Source organism: Aspergillus stella-maris (assembly GCF_047715825.1).
Source record: "Aspergillus stella-maris strain CBS 113639 unplaced genomic scaffold BDV14scaffold_6, whole genome shotgun sequence".
Lineage (NCBI taxonomy): Eukaryota > Fungi > Ascomycota > Eurotiomycetes > Eurotiales > Aspergillaceae > Aspergillus > Aspergillus stella-maris.
This window is the reverse complement of record NW_027396800.1, coordinates 207,773-225,091: the sequence shown is the minus strand read 5'-3', so window position 1 is coordinate 225,091 and position 17,319 is coordinate 207,773. Positions and strand designations below refer to the sequence as shown.

At 52.3% G+C, this 17,319-nt stretch overlaps 5 protein-coding genes across 5 annotated transcripts; 2 read left to right on the top strand and 3 right to left on the bottom strand.

Moving 5' to 3' along the window:
- Window positions 1-42: 42 nt before the first annotated feature.
- On the bottom strand, window positions 43-1,176 carry BDV14DRAFT_166181 (ankyrin repeat protein). The gene has a single exon (XM_073767444.1). It carries the CDS (start codon window positions 963-965, stop codon window positions 303-305), a length of 663 nt encoding a protein of 220 aa, XP_073632010.1. The 5' UTR covers window positions 966-1,176; the 3' UTR covers window positions 43-302.
- BDV14DRAFT_166180 (tRNA ligase) lies at window positions 1,177-4,219 on the top strand. Its single transcript, XM_073767443.1, has one exon. It carries the CDS (start codon window positions 1,364-1,366, stop codon window positions 3,965-3,967), a length of 2,604 nt encoding a protein of 867 aa, XP_073632009.1. The 5' UTR covers window positions 1,177-1,363; the 3' UTR covers window positions 3,968-4,219.
- Window positions 4,220-5,109: 890 nt separating this feature from the next.
- BDV14DRAFT_196364 (putative Golgi traffic protein SFT2) lies at window positions 5,110-6,654 on the bottom strand (the record flags this gene model as incomplete). The annotated part of the gene is made up of 4 exons (XM_073772429.1): window positions 5,110-5,262; window positions 5,690-5,840; window positions 6,073-6,193; window positions 6,429-6,654. The coding sequence occupies 4 exons, from the start codon at window positions 6,652-6,654 to the stop codon at window positions 5,110-5,112; spliced, it is 651 nt and encodes a 216-aa protein (XP_073632008.1).
- Window positions 6,655-12,882: 6,228 nt separating this feature from the next.
- Window positions 12,883-14,930, top strand: BDV14DRAFT_116834 (basic helix-loop-helix domain-containing protein). Its single transcript, XM_073765799.1, has one exon. The coding sequence runs from the start codon at window positions 13,244-13,246 to the stop codon at window positions 14,768-14,770; it is 1,527 nt and encodes a 508-aa protein (XP_073632007.1). The 5' UTR covers window positions 12,883-13,243; the 3' UTR covers window positions 14,771-14,930.
- A 692-nt stretch (window positions 14,931-15,622) lies between these two features.
- BDV14DRAFT_116852 (putative mitochondrial 2-oxodicarboxylate carrier protein) lies at window positions 15,623-17,236 on the bottom strand. Its single transcript, XM_073765800.1, has 4 exons — window positions 16,983-17,236; window positions 16,808-16,844; window positions 16,654-16,740; window positions 15,623-16,596 (listed from the first exon to the last, which is right to left on the bottom strand). The coding sequence occupies exons 1-4, from the start codon at window positions 17,062-17,064 to the stop codon at window positions 15,879-15,881; spliced, it is 924 nt and encodes a 307-aa protein (XP_073632006.1). The 5' UTR covers window positions 17,065-17,236; the 3' UTR covers window positions 15,623-15,878.
- Between the last annotated feature and the right edge of the window lie 83 nt (window positions 17,237-17,319).

Genomic DNA, 17,319 nt, shown 5'->3' with positions numbered 1-17,319 from the left:
CCTACCATTATCTTACCGTAGAACTCAAGTGCTTTGTTGCAACTCGTAACCGCATGCATCTCCTGGCTTTGCGATAATATATTTGTGGTCTGAGAGCCAACGAATGCAGAAGCCAAGGTTTTGTTCTAAAGCAGAGGGGTCTCCGGGGTTATAGATTGGCATGCAAGGAATATTACAGTATTTTTAGTGAGCAGCTGTGGGCTAGGGTTGTATTTACAGCCATGGACAGCCCCGGCACGTAAGGCTTTGGGTATGTACGTTCAATCGTCTCTCATCAGCATTCTTCGACCCGTATAGCTGGCCTACTCCATCCTCCGCCGCACATCCTTATCCTGTGTATTGATATCCGACCCCTGAATGGCATCCATAACCAGCTGTCTTAGCTCATTTTGAGCAGCTTCGCTCTGAAAGTCTTCCCGCGCCGCAAGCTCATCAATCCTCCTCTTGAGTTCTGGATCCACCTCTAGGCCTCCAGCACTAGCCTCCTGCTCAGACATTGTTCCCAGGTTGACCTTAAGGTTCGAAGGAAGAGGCGGAGCCGGGTTCAGCGCATCGCCGGCCGACAAACTACCTGCAGCCTCACCGGGGATTCCGGCGACCTGCCGCAGGTACGATGCGACCTCTGGGAACGAGCCATCTGCCTCAATTGTTTCGCGAGCCGTCAGACCTTCATCATTTGTTTTGGTGTGATCAATTCCTAGCTCCTCGACTAGACATTTCGCAATGTCGACGCGCTCTGTAACGAATAGGCAGGTCTCGCTGTCTTCATCAAGTAGGTTGACGTCTGCGTTGTACTCTTTCACTAGCGCGCGTAGGAGATCGATGTGTCCGTAGGAAGCGGCAGCGTGGAGAAGCGAGTAGCCGTGTTCATCTTGATTGGAGGCGATCGAAGGATCGGACTGGAGGAGGCTGAGAACAGCGGTGGGATTGTCCGCAGCAAGAATGTAAGGGTTCGGTTGAGTCATCGTGAATCGCGGACTATTTTCTGGGCCCGCAGTGAGTCAAAGAGCTAGTTGAGTCGGGCACCGAAAAGGGCTAAGGCGGGTGAGACTGTCTAAGGCGGGTGAGACTGTGTGTCAAAGAACTGTTGAGCTTGAGCCTGAGCGATGAAGGAAGAGGGTGTTTGTTTGATGGCGGAGCGGGCGATGGGTGATTTTTTTTTCAGAGTGATTGGGACCCCGCGATAAGAGGTTTATCTACGCCAGCCTGACTCTGCCTTTCTGCTTCCTCCCCGCTATGATTCATACACTACCTCAGCCCCTGTGAAAGTTTGAGGCTGCGCCTCTACAGTCATAGCTTACCTGGCATCGGACTCCTAAATCGGTTTACTTCAATTCCAGTATTTAATCTCTCGTGGAGCTTCATGCTCCGTTCCGGCTTCGTCAAGCTCCCCGCACGGCGTCTAGTCCTTCATCGCTCTTTCTCCAAGACGCCCATCCCTTCATTCATTCCCTCTACAATTCTAAGTCAAAGTCAACTACACCAAGCCACTATGGAGAACATCAAGGTAGTGCAGCAGGACAGACAGGAGGTGACCGACATGGTCAAGGCCCTGGACGGTTCGCGGCCCAAAGACAAGATGATCAACAAGAAGGCCTTTAGGTGCAGAAAGTCCACTTTCATGGTGGGTAAGAACGGCGATATCCCGGCAGACACATGGAAGTTTATGGACTGGGATTACAAGCGGAAGGACCTTCCAACTTATGCTCGGGGGCTGTTCACCGTCACCAAGAACGGGCAGTCGGAAATTGTCACGCGCGGCTACGACAAGTTCTTTAATGTCGACGAAGTCAACAACACGCAGTGGAGGAATATCGAACATAACACCAAGGGACCGTATGAGCTTAGTGTGAAGGAGAATGGATGTATCATTTTTCTGTCTGGGCTGGAAGATGGATCGCTGCTCGTTTGCAGTAAACATTCCACCGGGCCTCGTCCGGATGTCGATAAGAGCCATGCACAGGTCGGCGAGGAGTGGGTTGCGCGTCATGTCACGTCGGTCGGCAAATCTAGCTCTGACCTAGCCCAGACATTACGTGCGATGAATGCGACTGCGGTTGGAGAACTTTGCGACGACAGTTTCGAGGAACACGTTCTTGCTTACGAACCAGATGTTGCTGGAATCTACCTTCACGGCATTAACTTCAACGTTCCTGAGTTTGCGACCCTTTCCAGCTTGGAAGTACACAAGTTTGCGGACGACTGGGGTTTCAAGAAAGCGCAGTTTGTGGTCTTTGACGATCTCGCCGGCACAAAACAATTCCTCGAGAAATGTGCTCAGACTGGATCGTGGGATGGCCGGGATACCGAAGGTTTCGTCATTCGCTGCAAGATGAGCGAGGGCGGCAAAGGTCCGTACAACGACTGGTTCTTCAAGTACAAATTCGAGGAGCCATATCTTATGTACCGGCAATGGCGTGAATGCACCAAGGCCATTATCTCTGGCAAACCCCCGAGATTCAAGAAACATAAGAATATCACGGAGGAGTACTTGGCTTATGCACGCAGCCAGTTTGCTCAGCACCCGGGATTGAAAAAGCTTTACCAGCACAATCACGGCATCATCGGCATGCGAGACGGATTTCTCAAACACCGTGGTGTCAGCGGAGCTCAAATTATTCAGATGGAGGCGGAGACTGTTACCAGAGATGTTGTCTTGGTACCTATCGCCTCGATAGGCTGTGGAAAGACAACAGTCGGCCTTGCTCTCTGCAAGCTGTTTGGATGGGGTCAGGTCCAAAATGACAACATTCCCAAACAGAAGAACAAACCGAAAAGATTTGCCTCTGATATTCTCAATGTCATGATGGACAAGCCAGTTGTCATTGCCGACCGGAATAACCATCAGAGGCGCGAACGAGACCAAATCATCCAGGATGTTTCCGCGGGGAACCACAGCGCACGCTTCGTTGCACTTCAATACGTCCACGAGCCCAAAGACATCATGCTGCCTGAAATCCGCGAGATTACGCGCAAGCGTGTACTTGACCGTGGTGACAACCACCAGACAATTCGTGCTGGGACAAAGGATGCTGGAGAGGTCATTGGCATCATGGAAGGGTTCCTCAACCGATTTGAAGCTGTTGACAAAGAGCATGAGCCGGATATAAGCTTCGACGAGGTCATCGATCTCGACGTCGGGGCATCATCGCGCGAGAATCTCGAAAAGGTTGTGAACGCTCTGCACTCTGCCTACCCCTCGCTTGTGCCTCGAGTTCCCTCGCCCCAAGAGCTCGACGACGCGATCAACCACGCAACAAGCGGGTACAGCGTTGAAGTTGACCACAGCGCCGGCTACAGCAGCAAGCCTAAAAACAACAAAAACAACGCCGAATCTGGCAGCCCCAACACAAAAATAAACATCGAAGCCAAAGCCAAAAAGATTGAATATTTTGGCATCTCCCTCCCAACCAACGAAGTCCTCAACCTCTTCCACTCCCTCTTCTCCAACCCCGCCACATCCCCCGAAAAGGCCCGCCTCTACCACCAACTCGTCAACTCGCGCCGCGTCCAGCCCGCCTTCCACGTAACGCTCATCCACAAGGCCTCGAAGTCCCAGAACCCCGATATCTGGGATGGCCTCGTCCAGCGCTACATTGACGCAATGAACAAGAACCCGCCAGCAGATCACAGTCTCACGCCTCCCCTCGGCGCCGCACGGATCCGCCTGGAGCGTCTCGTCTGGGATTCCCGGATCATGGCCTTCGTTGCACGGATTATGCCTGCTGAGGGTGGCTCGGACGATAGCGGCTCTGACCAACCTGTTGACTGGGTTTGCGTAAACCCCATCCCGCACGTTACGGTGGGCACTGCCTCGCCGGCTGTCAAGCCGAAAGAGAGCAACGATCTGCTGCAGCGGTGGTTGCAGGAGGGGTCCTCGCCTGCTTCGGGCATCTGGGAAGCTGAGATCCCAGGCGTGAAGGTCGTTGATGGGACGGTGAATGTTGTTATGAGTCGGGGAAAGTAAGCTGCAAACGGAAGTAGGAGTAGTCCATGGATGGAGGAACGTGTGGTAATATATGGATATGGATATGGATATGAATATGGATTATGATATGGATCAACTGTCTACCATACGGTACCTGCACTGTTGAGGCTAAGACCCGAGACTGTCTGTCCGTCTGGTTTTACTGAGCATATTGATGTACCAAGTCTACACAGACGCATCTCAAAATAGCATAAACAGCGTGGAATGAAAAATCAAGAACTCAACTCAAACCCACTCACTCTTTGCGCTGTGCACTAGAACCAGTAGTCCAATTCAGATCGATAAGGTAGGTAGGTTCTCGTTAGCCATGTAATGACCGAGCCTTCCACCGCGAGCATGGGTTTCAATCAACATCAGATAAGATCCGCTCAATCAATCCACCAACAACTCAAGCCTCCCGCTTTCCAGGTTACAGTGACACAAATCCGGGCCTCACAATAGCATACCAACCATAGTTTTACCTTACGACAGTACGCCGAGTATGCAGTAAGCGGGCGCAGGCCGCAGGGCGTTAGCTACCTAAGCAAGCTGCTTGCTAACTGTTTAGTGTTACCGTTGGCCTGCCTACCTGTAAACGGACAGCTACTAGGGTGGGGTACTGCCTAGCTGCGCCTGCGCCTGCGCCGGGTGCTGACGTGTCAGGTACAGTGTGCCTGCGTGTGCGTCTGCCTCGGGATTACACGTCTCGTATCCTTCTCGAAGGTGCAGAAACTACCTACCTAGTAATCCGAACTACGAGTTTCCAGACAGTCTACCTGGAAGTGCGTTCGTTCCGTCCATGAAGAGGTTATATTGATGCTTCGCTCGAAACAAAGAAGACTCGTGTCTAATTAGTATACATGAATTAAGTAACGTATATAGGTAGGTAGATACGTTGGCGTTGGTGGAATTCGGCAGAACGGCGTAGGTGTCTACTTCCACGGGTTGTTGCGAAGGAGAAGAATGGGACAGCTTTGCGCCTCGTGCCTGATCGAGTCATAGGATACAGCCTGATCCTTGAATTCTCAACAAGCGAGGCAGATCCAGATGACTATTGAACCAAAGGTACTAGAGCTGAATTGAGCGCAAAACAGAAGGATGGCTCAGGTCCCTTGCCCAACTAGAAACTAGTAGCTAGAAACCTACCCAGTCATCCAGCCCGCAACGCGCTGCGCCCCAAAGCGCCCCATGAACTGCAGCCCTGAGCTGCCCATGGGGAAGTAGCTGACGACGTACCAAAGGAGGGCGGCAAGTTGGAAAATGGACGAGATGAGGGTGAGGAAGGTGGAGTGGAGCTGTTAGACAGGAAGGTGGTTAGCATTCAGTCTCAGAAAGAAGAAAAAAAAGCAGGGAAAGTGCACTGCTCGTTCGTGTTCATGGGACTTGAGGTTCGATTGGAATGGAAGGGAAAGCGAAGTGAGGATGGGCTAGCTGGGTTGACCCCGGGACTCTGCAGGAGGCAGGATTCCCGGTAGCTTCCGAGTGACAGGCAGCAGTGTGTCAGGCGCAGACTAAAGCAGGATGATGTCATGGCTGCTTGATCGTATCTCGATACGAACATGAAGTGCGATGGGGAGCGGAGACAAGAAAAGTAGAAGCCGTGTGCAGAGCAATGAAAGACGGCCGCTTGAATCGCGTATGCAAGTATATGCAGCAAGTGCAGATGCATGACGGGCCGATCCAGGGAAAATCGAGACGGAGAAAATCAAGCGAGGGACTTACCCCAATAGCAAAGTATAGGGTCATGGCGATGGACCCAAAGTACGCGGCAGTGAAGGGCAGTCTTGATCCCGAGATCAGATGTCTAGCGTAGATCATAGGTCCCATGAGGACCGCCCATGATAGTAGGAAAAGTAACGATCCAACGGACCACCTATCAGAGAGAAAAACAGTCAGGTTAGTCTGTATAATCTAGGCACGATGCATTCTTGATAGGGGTAAAATTTCCAGCGTAGGGTATGATTTGCCCCAGACAGGTTCTCAGCCACGGCATGACGAGGGTTGCGCCGCCTGTGCCTCGCGAGGTAAGGGTGGGCAAAGAGGTAGTAGTATGGATCTGAGAACCAAAACAAGGCGTATCAGGCGGGATTCGGATATCAACTTACAAGATGGCGAATTTGCGGGGCTTGAACGAAAGCACTGGGAATAAGAAAAAGCAAATCACGAAACAGACGGCGGCGCCAAGGTTGCATGCGAAGAAGACGAGCATTCGATCCCATCGCGATACTGTTAAGGAAAAGATCAGCCTTGCAGAAAGCTAGAAAGTAGAAACCAGCTGCACCAAAGCGAAAACGGAAAACGATATGCTAAAGCAAGGAGAAATGCGAGACAGTGTTATCTTAGACTATCCGAGAGCCATCCCAGAGGGCTGAATGTCTCTCGTCACCTGGACACAAAGCGCAGCGAATCAAACAGGCCGGATAACTCAGAGAACGTAGTAGTCATGGGTCTAGGAACTTACGGGCAAAGAAGGCATCTTCCTCCTCGCGTCGGTTCGGAGCAGGTAGGGGAGCTCCTGGAGCTTCCTGTGTGGGCAGTTGCAGATAGCCCTCCCCTTGGCCGAATGGGTTGAATGACTGCAGCCGCGATAGGAAAGGAGTGGACGAGCCAGTGTTTGCTGGCGTATCTCCTTCTCGTCGGGCCCAGCCCAGCGAGTTTACTGAATCTCGAAATGATGTAGATGCCATGGCGTGCTTGCTCGCTCGCTTTACCGAGTCGGCAGAAGGTTCAGAGTGACAGGGAGGGGAAAAAGAGGAGACAAAAGGCCTTGGCTCGCCGGATCTGCCACAGTGGCTTTGCCGAAAGAGCTGCTAGCCACTGTAGCGCGAGGCTAGGATGTCAAGCAGGAAAGGTCGCTGCAGGGACTATGCACGATGGAAACTGGAGTGTTGCGTGCAGATGATCTGCATATATCAAGGTAGTGGTGGGCAGCTGCACGCTAATGGGATCGAAGAGATGATAGGGCAAAGGAGCGCGGGCCAGGTGACTGCTGCGGAACAGTGCTAACGGCCCTAAGGAAGCTTGGGAACGGGCGAAAGTCTGAAGAGTTGTATCGATCGACACGGTTCTGGGATGTGCCGACGAGATTGAGGACAGGGTCAAGCGTGTGATCCCTTTCAATAAGATCTCTTGTACAATTTGACCCTGGCGGCTTTACTGGCTGCCTGCTGCACCTCGCGCGATAACGCTCTTGATTTTTGTCGGCTCTAACTGTCTCGAGCTGTCAGATCGAAGCCAGGGTGTACGGTGACGTCAAGGGCTGAAGAAGGTATCCCAGGATGATAGACCGAGCGTCCCCCCACTATGCAAATGGACGGCGGGCTCTAAGCCAAAGAAAGCAAATGCGAGAGGGTCGGAGGTGAACAGACCAGGTGGGGGAGGGCTGCGGAGAAGCAGGTAGGGGTGGGTGGGTGTCTGCCTATTCGTCCGGCGTAACGTCGTCAGAACAGTGCGTACTTCGAGGCTGAGGCCGCGTCTACACCAGGCTGCGAGATTAGCGAGCTTGTCAGATGACAGTTGGAGAACAAGGAAGAGGCAGCACAAGATGGCAGTCAAGAGGTGAGGGGGGAGAAGAAGGAAGAGGTATGTGTGGAAAGCGATTGCGAGTCAGGCAGAGAAGAATGGATAAACATACCAGACAGGAGAGAGTATACTAAAAGGTATCTGAGACCTTGGACTGAAGTTCAGCGTCGCGAGTTGGAAGCTAGACTGCTAGAGAGCATCCAAGGTTCGGAGTTGACAAGACAAGAGGCGGTGGACGTGAGGTTGGCAGCTGATGGTTGCCCCTAGTCCCAGAATAGTACTTCTAGAGCGCGCTATCCAATGACCGCTTGTGCAGCTGCTGCGGATGGCAGAGCCGATACATTCTATTGGCTGACTGCCCTCCAACAGCTGCGGGTGGAGATCCTGGGGATGATCACCGCCTTCTGAATCCGCTCCCTCCATCAACAGTCGCCGACCACTCATCTTCTTGTTTCTCTCTTCTCTCTCTCTTACCACCTTGTCCTAGTCTCTCCTCCTACCCCTCCTCGTGAAGCATTCTATTCAAAACATGCAGGTCAAGCGAAGTGCGCTAGCTAGCTGAATCTCCGAAGGTTCTCTAGTCTGTTGATGCTCTCAAATCCCGGCAGTCAATCCCGGCCTCCCAGAGCGAGCAGCGCACTAATCTGATTCATGCACGCCGGAGACTAGCGATTAGTGTGCATATCCCATTGCAGATGCACATGGAGACGGGGACGGGGCCATCTTGATGTCGAAGATCTTATCTCTCTCCACCGTACACACTCACAGTCCACTCTGAGACCCCTCACCTCCACAGTCCACACCTGAAATAGCACTGTTTGCAAGACGGGAGAGATCATCGAGCTCGACATTCCGGAGATCACTGCTCCAGAATTAAAGCCCATACGGTTTCCCACTCCACCTCTCTGCAGTATCGCTATGTCCAATGCGCATCCAGGTATGACAGAACTGAGTCAAAGTTCGGATAACCGGCCTTCGTCCAACCCGAGGAGATTAGCCTGCTGGCTCTCCTCATCCGCCCCGTCACACCGGGCGCCGTTTAACTCTGTGCGGTCTCTGAAATTCGACAAACTTAGACATGAACTCAGATACTGAATTCCGTGGCTACCTCAGTGGCTGCCGCCATGAACACCTGGAGTCGGGCAAAACGAAGGGTTCAGTTCGCAGCATAACACCCGTACGTATGCTCCAGTCCCAGGCAAAAAGGTGGACGTAATGCACTCCACCAGCTGCAACCCGGGGAGCTCCTTGCAGCGCCATGCAGTAGGCGCGAAATAGTAATCCCTAGGACGATGATAGTGCGTACTCTGTAGTAGCTCGATCGCCATACACCCGAACCTTGACGGGACGGCGCGGGCACGAATCTGCGGGAGCCACTATATCCAATGCTTCCCAAGTGACTGTTTCTGTGTTGCTTTCTTTTTCTGTGTCTCGATGGCTCAGAACTCTATACGAGAAGCTTTTTGCACTGCAACCTCGCATTCGCATCGAGACTGCTGAGTCCTTGCACTTGCACTGCGTTGGGTTCGAGGGATATCCTGGTGGTCGGTATCTACCACCACACCTATTTTACTCTAACTATCTTGTACCAGATAATCGGAGCTAAGTACCCCATCCGGCATACGGAGCTGACATAACATTCAAGGGCTATCTCGGCTGACTTCTTCACATTCCCCTCTATTTCTGACTCTAGATAACATCTAGCAACATACCTGATTTCAAGTCACTAACTCCAAACAAGAAAAGATAATCGCATCTCCTCATCGAAGCGGGTAGTCTACCGAATTCTTCTGATTCAGTCCACTGCCCAATTAATTATAAACTTCGTATCGCTAAGATAGTATCCTCTGCAGGGTACTGCGCCACAATCTTACTGCTGCCTGGCACAGTCCCCCTACTACCATACCATACCATACCAACCTACGGGAAGCGACAGGCTGCATGGGCCATGGATCGCACTGCACCGCACCGCAAGTGTCACGGACCGCCCTGTATAAGTCTCTGTGTTCAGGCTGAACGAACGCTCGGACTCATCTCAGCTAGATTAGTAGACTACAGTAGGTAGGTAGGTAGCAAGTTAACTCCACCTCCACCGGATATGGACGGTGGTGGATATGATGTGCTGCCCCTCACTTGCACTTGCACTTAGAAGTGGACTCAGCTGTATCAGCACATCACCCCTCACATAACGTCGTAGTCGTAGTCGCAGTATGTAGTATGATCTCCAACTCAACTCTCCACCCCACCAGCGATATGCCTCGGGTGTAGCTTCCAGAGGACTCCGTAGTCCGTACACAGAAGCCTTCCCTCGTCGACTGTTGTCGATCGGGGTATTTAGTCTCTGCGCTTCAGCAAATAACATCGCTTATACGGGATGTTAGGATGGGATAGCCTTGGTAGTTTACGGTTTACTAGGCTATGGAGAATCTCCAGCTGCACTATGCACCTTCTACATTAGTTTCCTTGTCCTGTGTCGGTCCGAGGACTCCTAGTCCTAGTCCTGGCTTTCCACATGGCGATGGAGCCTGAGTCTTACTTGCTTTTGCTTTGGTGCTGGCTTTGGCTTGTCTGCGTATCCGCCTGGGCCGGTGGTGGTCAGACTCAGACTCAGACTCCATAGTTGCGTTGCGTTGTGGTGCGCGCGGCCCCGTCGCGTTGCTTACATCAAACTGTAAAGGCAAGTGTAAAAGCAACTGTAAAGTATGATAAAAGCCGATGATGTCATGAACTCTTTGTCTTGCGTATTTACTGTTTTGTCAAGATTGCTGCTATACTCTGCATGCCATACTTTACTTACTTCCTGACTGACTGGCGGCGCTCACGCCCCCGGGTCAGCCACTGGCGGTGTCGGGATGACCAGGGTGGTGGATGTTTACTTTACCCGGATTGGCAACTGATACACCAGCAGGTTTTGGAACCAAACTGAAGAAAAAAGGTGGTGGGTGCGGGAGGGAAGGAATATCATGGAAATAAAAGAAAGGGCTGACACGATGTGAGTCATGATGTTGCCTGGGAGGGAAACAGGTGACGAGATTAGTCGTACCTGGGCTTGTCCTGGGTTGTTCATGAGATAGAATACTAGAAATAAGTAGGTTAGTGTGGATAGTATCTTCAAGAAGTATGTACCACCCTACCTGCCACCCTCCTTGACGGTCGCTCTACACCAAGCCCATCGACCAACCAGGCGGCCTCGTTGCCCTCGTCAACTTTTCCTACTGGTCTATCTTGACACCCTCCATGTTCGCATATCTAGTGTTGGTGTTAGTGTGAGTGTTAGCTTCACTGCCACCCCCTTCACCTTTCTGCTGCTTGATTTCCTTTTACCTTGCTGGGAATGAGCGACCGACCGGCGGTGGCCCTCCGGCGCGCGTAATTCACGGTAGTTAGCCCTGTTAAGCCTCACCCACTTGCGGATCGACGCCATGCATGACCTCTGCAGCGGCACGTATATCAAATGAGAGGCTCCGCAGTGTGGCTGTCCCAGACGCATATAAAGAGCGACAGCCCCCGTCTGTCGCTTTGGCCTGCATGTCATTTTTCTTCCGACTCTGAACCTGTTGGCCTTCGACATCTTCACCTCTTCGCCTCCTCACGCCTTCACGCAAGACGGCTATGCTTACCTTCCCGCAGCTTCTTCACGTTCTGTTGGATTTCCGAGATATCCGACTCCTTCATAGACCGGCTCGTTGCAGCTTTCACTCTAGAGAAACCGAGTGAATACGCGATATTGACCTCGACCCAAATCCTCTATTCTCCAGCTTAGACGTCTCAAATCTCTCACAAGTGTAAGTATACCTGTTGTTGCCCGGTCCCTGTCTACCCTTTACGGATCCTCTTCCTTGCCTTGACTTCCCCCGCGCGTTCGCTTGAAAGCCTGCAAAATTCGAAGCATCGCATCAGAGCTTCTCTTCCTGCTTCTTTCAGCTTCATATGGTCGGAGGTGCCTTCCCGCCACGTGCGAGGCTATTCCGGTTAGACTTGCCGTGTCCATGGGTCAAAGCCCATCGCATCCACTCTTTTGAGTACGGAGGCTGACATTCTTCTCGAAGAACAGACACATTTATCCGAGCGCCTCAAACTCTCTGTTTCGGTAAGTTGTTGTTGTTTCGTTTTGTTTTGTTGTCGCGTTGTGTCGCACTAGCACTGGCGTGAGGAGAGATGAGGGGCATCGACCCCTGCACCCCCAAGACCCTGATTGCCTTCAGGGATGCGACGGAATTACGTACCGTGTTCCGTCAGTGAGGTACTCGGTTTTGCGGGGAAGAACCGCGTGCTTGAATATTTTTCTGCTTTCCACGGAAAAGGAGCGCAGTTTTTGCAAATCCAATATGTCTGCAATTATGCCGGGATCGCCATTCCCAGTCCATCTCGGGCATCTGCACAGCGGGGTTGACGCCAGCGATCGCGTCTTGTTTTAGGGGAAACAGTTCGCGGGATGCGCTTATTCGACGATCCATGTCGCCTAGCAAGCTGCTAGGGCCCCTGCGCGGAGAGGATTTCACATTCTTGTTGGGCCGCGGGGTGACCGGAGCCAATATAAAGGACATCGCAACGCAAAGATCCATGGAACAATAACTCCAGGAAGGAAGCCAGTCCAGGCAGCCAGTCCAGGACCCGGATACTGCCAGTGCTGACCGCCCGGCTGTGTCAACGCTGTTTCAGCATCTTAATCCACTTCGAGTCTTCCACTGCTTCCACCGCCCTTCAGGCAAATCGATCGACTTCCCCCACGCTACCTCCAGGATCTCCGGAGTATATTTACTGTCACTGTCGCTGTCATTGAGACTCTCTGACTTCCACTGCCACTCCTGTCGCACACCCTCTCACCGCACCTGTCAAGGATCAAGGACAAGGAAGCATTCCAGCGCCACCCCGCTGTTCTCCCTCCTCTCTCCATTATTTGCCGTTATCGACCCTGGTCCCCACGCTCTCCCCTTGGCCTTACCAGACATTCACTATCCTCCCCTCGCTTACGCTTTGGGACACGCCTCCTCATCGCTTCTCTGCGCCCATTCTTACGCTAGTTGCTGTTCCTGCCTTTTCTTTTCTTTTTCTTGCTCTCGCACTGCTGTCCTTTTTTCTTGTTTGTTCGTTTTTGCTGTCGCTCACACCGGACTCTTAGCCGATTATTCAGCTCTTGCGTGGTGGCTCACGATCGACGTGCCTAGCCTATTGGAATCGACAGTCCACTCACGATAGGAGTCGCTTTTATTAAGTCTTCTTCCAAACCGCTTCCTTTGGCCACGCATTACCTCACCCAACCAACTTTGCATCCTCCATCTCTCTTTCACCTCGCAAGTCGTCGCCTTTGTGAATCTGACAATTCTCCTTTTGGTAAGTTAGCCCCTATCTCCCCCTGCCTGAATCTTCAACCACTTCTTTGTCGCTCAGACCGAGTCACTGAATTGCCGTTCTTCATTGGTTTGTTCTCGGGACAAGGTTACGTTAACACGATAAAGAAACACAGACCCGCGCCACATCTCGTTCTTAATTCTCTCTCGCTCTTCTCCATCTTTTCCGAAAACTTATCGCTTGCCGCTCAGTCAGCTTACATCGTCATACCGAAGCGAGGGGCACTGAACCTTGCAAGTTACAACATACCTCAACAACCCCCTTCTTTCACACATCGACATCGCACGATCTTTGGAGATATAATAACCCTTGAGTTTCCCCCTCTTCCTGGATTCTGGATTGTAAGGGCTCCCCGCGGATAAGAATCGATCGACTTCGCAGTCGAAAGCTTGCTCAGGCTGAATGACTATGACCGAAGCAAGAATGTTCATCAAGACTGAACCTGACGATCACAGCAGTGACCAGAACCATTTCATGATGTCGCAGTCCGGCTACAATATGCACAACCAATTTGGGAATCCCAACGACGGGATTGATCCCTCGGATCTGACAAACGGTGGATTTATGGGAGGATTCGGATTCGGCTCGCAGCAGAACATGTCGTCCAGCTTCAACTTTGGAAACTCCGGTATTGATACAGACGAGTTGTTGGATTTGGAGATCAACGGACAGAACGGTGTCCAACAGAACTACATGGAGAACCACCCCTCGAGCGCAGGCATTGCTATGAGTCATCCCAGCCAGATGGGACAAATGTACTCGAACACACCAGATGGCGGTCCCATTCACAGCCCATTCATGCAGAGCAGTTTCAACTATGACCACTTTCGGGGAATGAATCAAGGACAGCTGAGCTCGTCGCACATTCAGAGCGCCGGATCTCACCTGGAACAGAACTACCTCAACTCCAAGGCTCGCCCGAGCATGCAAGCAATGGATGCCCGCAGCCCGATGACCCCAAAGACTCCCGCTCTCGGTGGTCTTGCCCTTGGCACTCCAGAGTCAGGAAGCTTCCCTACACAGCCCATCCGCACAGGCCTCCAGCACCGGCATCAGAAGACTCTCTCGAACCAATGGGACGGCACGCCCGGAAGTGCTCAGTCATACGCCGAGTCTCCCATCTCATCTCCAGGCCACCCATCTCACCATGCGGCCATTTCCGAAATCTTCAAGTCAGGAAAGCATGCTTCCTTGCCGGCCAAGGTCGATGCTCACCTTCCTGGCGGCCAGGATCTAGAGTCGCAAGAGGCTAAGCGCCGTCGCAGAAGGGCTTCCCATAACTTGGTTGAACGTCGCCGACGTGACAACATCAACGAGCGCATTCAGGATCTTTCTCACCTCGTCCCGCAGCATCGTCTGGAGGATGACAAGGTTCGCAAGCAGCTTGTCAACAACTCCGGCATGCCCGGCGCGGCCGGCGCAAACGCTGCCACTTCACTTTTGGCTGGCGGGACTGGCCGACGTGCTGCTGGAAACATTACCATGGGGTTGCCCATCGAAGAGAAGGAGAAGGGCCCGAACAAAGGAGACATTCTGAACGGTGCGGTCGGCTGGACGAGAGATCTGATGTGGGCTCTCCACGTCAAGATCCAACAAGAGGCCGAACTCGCAGAGCTGATCAGCAGCCTCGGCGGCACCTGGCCGTTTGAACAAACCGAGGAGGAGAAGCGCATGCGCAGTGAGATTCTCGACGCCATCGAGAAGAACGATCCCGGTTCGTTCCACTACAGCCGCGCCCCCGGCAGCGGTCTCCGAGTCCCCAAGCACACCAACATCGCCGGCGATGCTACATCTAATGGCGCTCTGAGCCCTCAAAGCCTGAGTCCCCCATTCACCGGCTCTAACAACGGCGCGCAGTACTGGAACACATCCGGCCACGCCGGGATGAGCTTCAAGGAGGAAGACGAATACGCCATGGAGATGAACTAGACTGTTGCCGCTTCGATGATACCACGTCATATTTGAACTATTGAACTGTTGCATACATGGCGTCAACGGTGTAGTTGACCGGCGTACGCGGGATGGACATCTTTCATTACACTTGGTCTTTGTTACTTAGTGCATTTATATGTTGCGTTAGGTAGAACCGCTTGTTTGTTTCGCTCTGCTCTGCTCTGCTTTTGATATTACCCCCACTTCCTGTTCCGAACACGATCTGATTGTGATATTCGCTTGAGTTGTTTGCCTTTCTCGTGCCATTTATGAGTTTCTGGGTCTCGTTCACTTGCACTTTTCTCCAATTCAGCTTGCATGCTCTCTGTCTCTCTGTTCGCTCATCGATACCCTTTTCTGTTTCGCCCTAATACATGTATCTCTTTCTGCAATTTTGTGCTGCACTATTGTTACTGCTACTACTGCTACTACTATGCTACTATGCTACTATGCTACTGCTATTGGTACTTATCCATATCTCGGAATACATGTCTCCTGAATTTCTGATATATTATTATCTTCCCTATTGCTACTTACCTAGAGCTCTCTAGCTGTATATGTAGTCTGGTTCAAGTTCCCCTCATACAAGGTCTTGAACGAAGGTCTCGAACTGTCTGCATCTATAGATGAATCTCTGCTCAACCGAACCATGACCTGTCCCTCCCCGAAAACCCCTATATCTTTGTTTGCTGTTTCCATGTGCGTCGTTGGACTGTGTAGACGAAGCACTTTAGGCGAACCGCGAACAGAACGGGTAGGGGTCATGGTTATGGATGTGGATGGAACCTAGCCGGAGATAGTCTATATAGTCCGGACTTAGACTTAGCCGGTATCAATCGCCGTATGGGATCGGGAGCAGGAGCGGGAGCGGGATGTACACTGGAAGCTTATATTGCACAGCAGATAGTATCTCTCTAACATAACAAACATAGCATAGCTATAGCTAGACAAAAGTATGGCACACTCTATGAACCATCTAATCCTGCATCCTGCATCCTGCCTTACAATCCACCAAGATATCAAACGAAACGAAGCGAAACGAAACTATTTTTCTCCCCCACAAACCAAACCAAACCCTCCATCGTCAGACTAGGATAGGTTAAGCCTAGACAGCCTCCCCCCTCATCTTCCTAAAGAAATCCATAACGCCCGTAAACACAACCAACAAGATACCACCACCGGGTCCAAGTCTAAGCACCTTCGGCATAAACCCCTTATACAACGCGCCGAAGCCCTCCTCCTTCATGACTGTCCCAACAGCAGGCCAAGCCCAGTTATACTTGGGCGTCTGGCCCGCGACCTTGGGCGAGTTCTGGATGCGCGATTTGACGACGTCCATGGGCGTGTTGAGGATCGTACCGGCTGTTCCACCGATTGATCCAGCGATAAGGTCGTTGCGAGTTTGTTGAGCCTTGTTCCCTGGCTCGGGGGCAGGCATCTGAGCGCGGACCTGGAAGATGCACCCGAAGTAGCCGGAGTTCCAGAGGATGTGGCGCCAGAGCGTAGATTCAAGGCCGTTGTACATCGCGAGGGGACCCTCAGCGGCAACGATCTTCTTGACGACGTCGAGCATGCCGTTGTATTTACCTGCTGAGGCGCGATCTTGCAGGCGGATCTTGACGAGTTCGAAGGGGACGACGACGAAGGATTCTGTTGCGCCGGCTGTTGCGCCTGTTAGGATTGCGAGGCCCTGCGTTTGTTTCTCGGCGCCGAAGGCCTTGCGGTAGAAGGCGCCCCAGGAGTCGTTGGCGGCGAACTTTGTAGCGCGCTTGGGCGCTTCCATTAGGATTGGGGCGGAGATGCCGCGGTAGAGGCGGGATGCGCTGTGTTTGTTAGTTTGAGGATCTGGAGGGGGAGGGGTAATGTTATTAATTGCATACCCTTCATTGCGGATGATCTTGCGGAAGCAGTCGAGCATGCCATTGTAGCCCTCTTCACCAGCAGCGCCGGCACCTTGTTGGAGTTGGCTGCAGCGGTTGGAGTTAGTTTGGGTTGTTCCGATTGCGGGTTTGTTTAGGCGGGGACGGAACGTACACTCGGGTCTTGACGACGTCCAATGGGTACCTAATGACTTGTTAATCTTCATTCTGCAAAGCAATTGCTTTATTTCACGCGAAATATTAGGATCGGAAAGTCGTACATAATAAGAATCTAGTCACGCGAGTTAGCACCGATGCAACCAAATTAACCGAGTCTCGAGTCAGCCCACTTACCTCGGACACACCGGCGACCGCACCGGCAATGAATTGGTACCCAAAGGGCAGGGGGGCCTGGCCGTTGCTGCTCGACATATTAAAGTGTGGTGGCGGGAAGTTGAGGGGAAGAAGGAGGAGAGGAGAGGAGAAATAAGGAGTGAAGAGGAGAAGAGGAGAAGAAGAATCCCGGTGAGGAGAAGTTGGAGCGATTCGGAACTGGACCCAATGCTGATGATTAACCCGCGACCGGACACTCTCTCACAGTCTGACTCTCCGACTCGGCGCCCGGAAAATCCTTCTTCTTTAAGATGCTTCTGCTTCCCCACGCTTCTCCCCGCGTTCGGAGTCTTA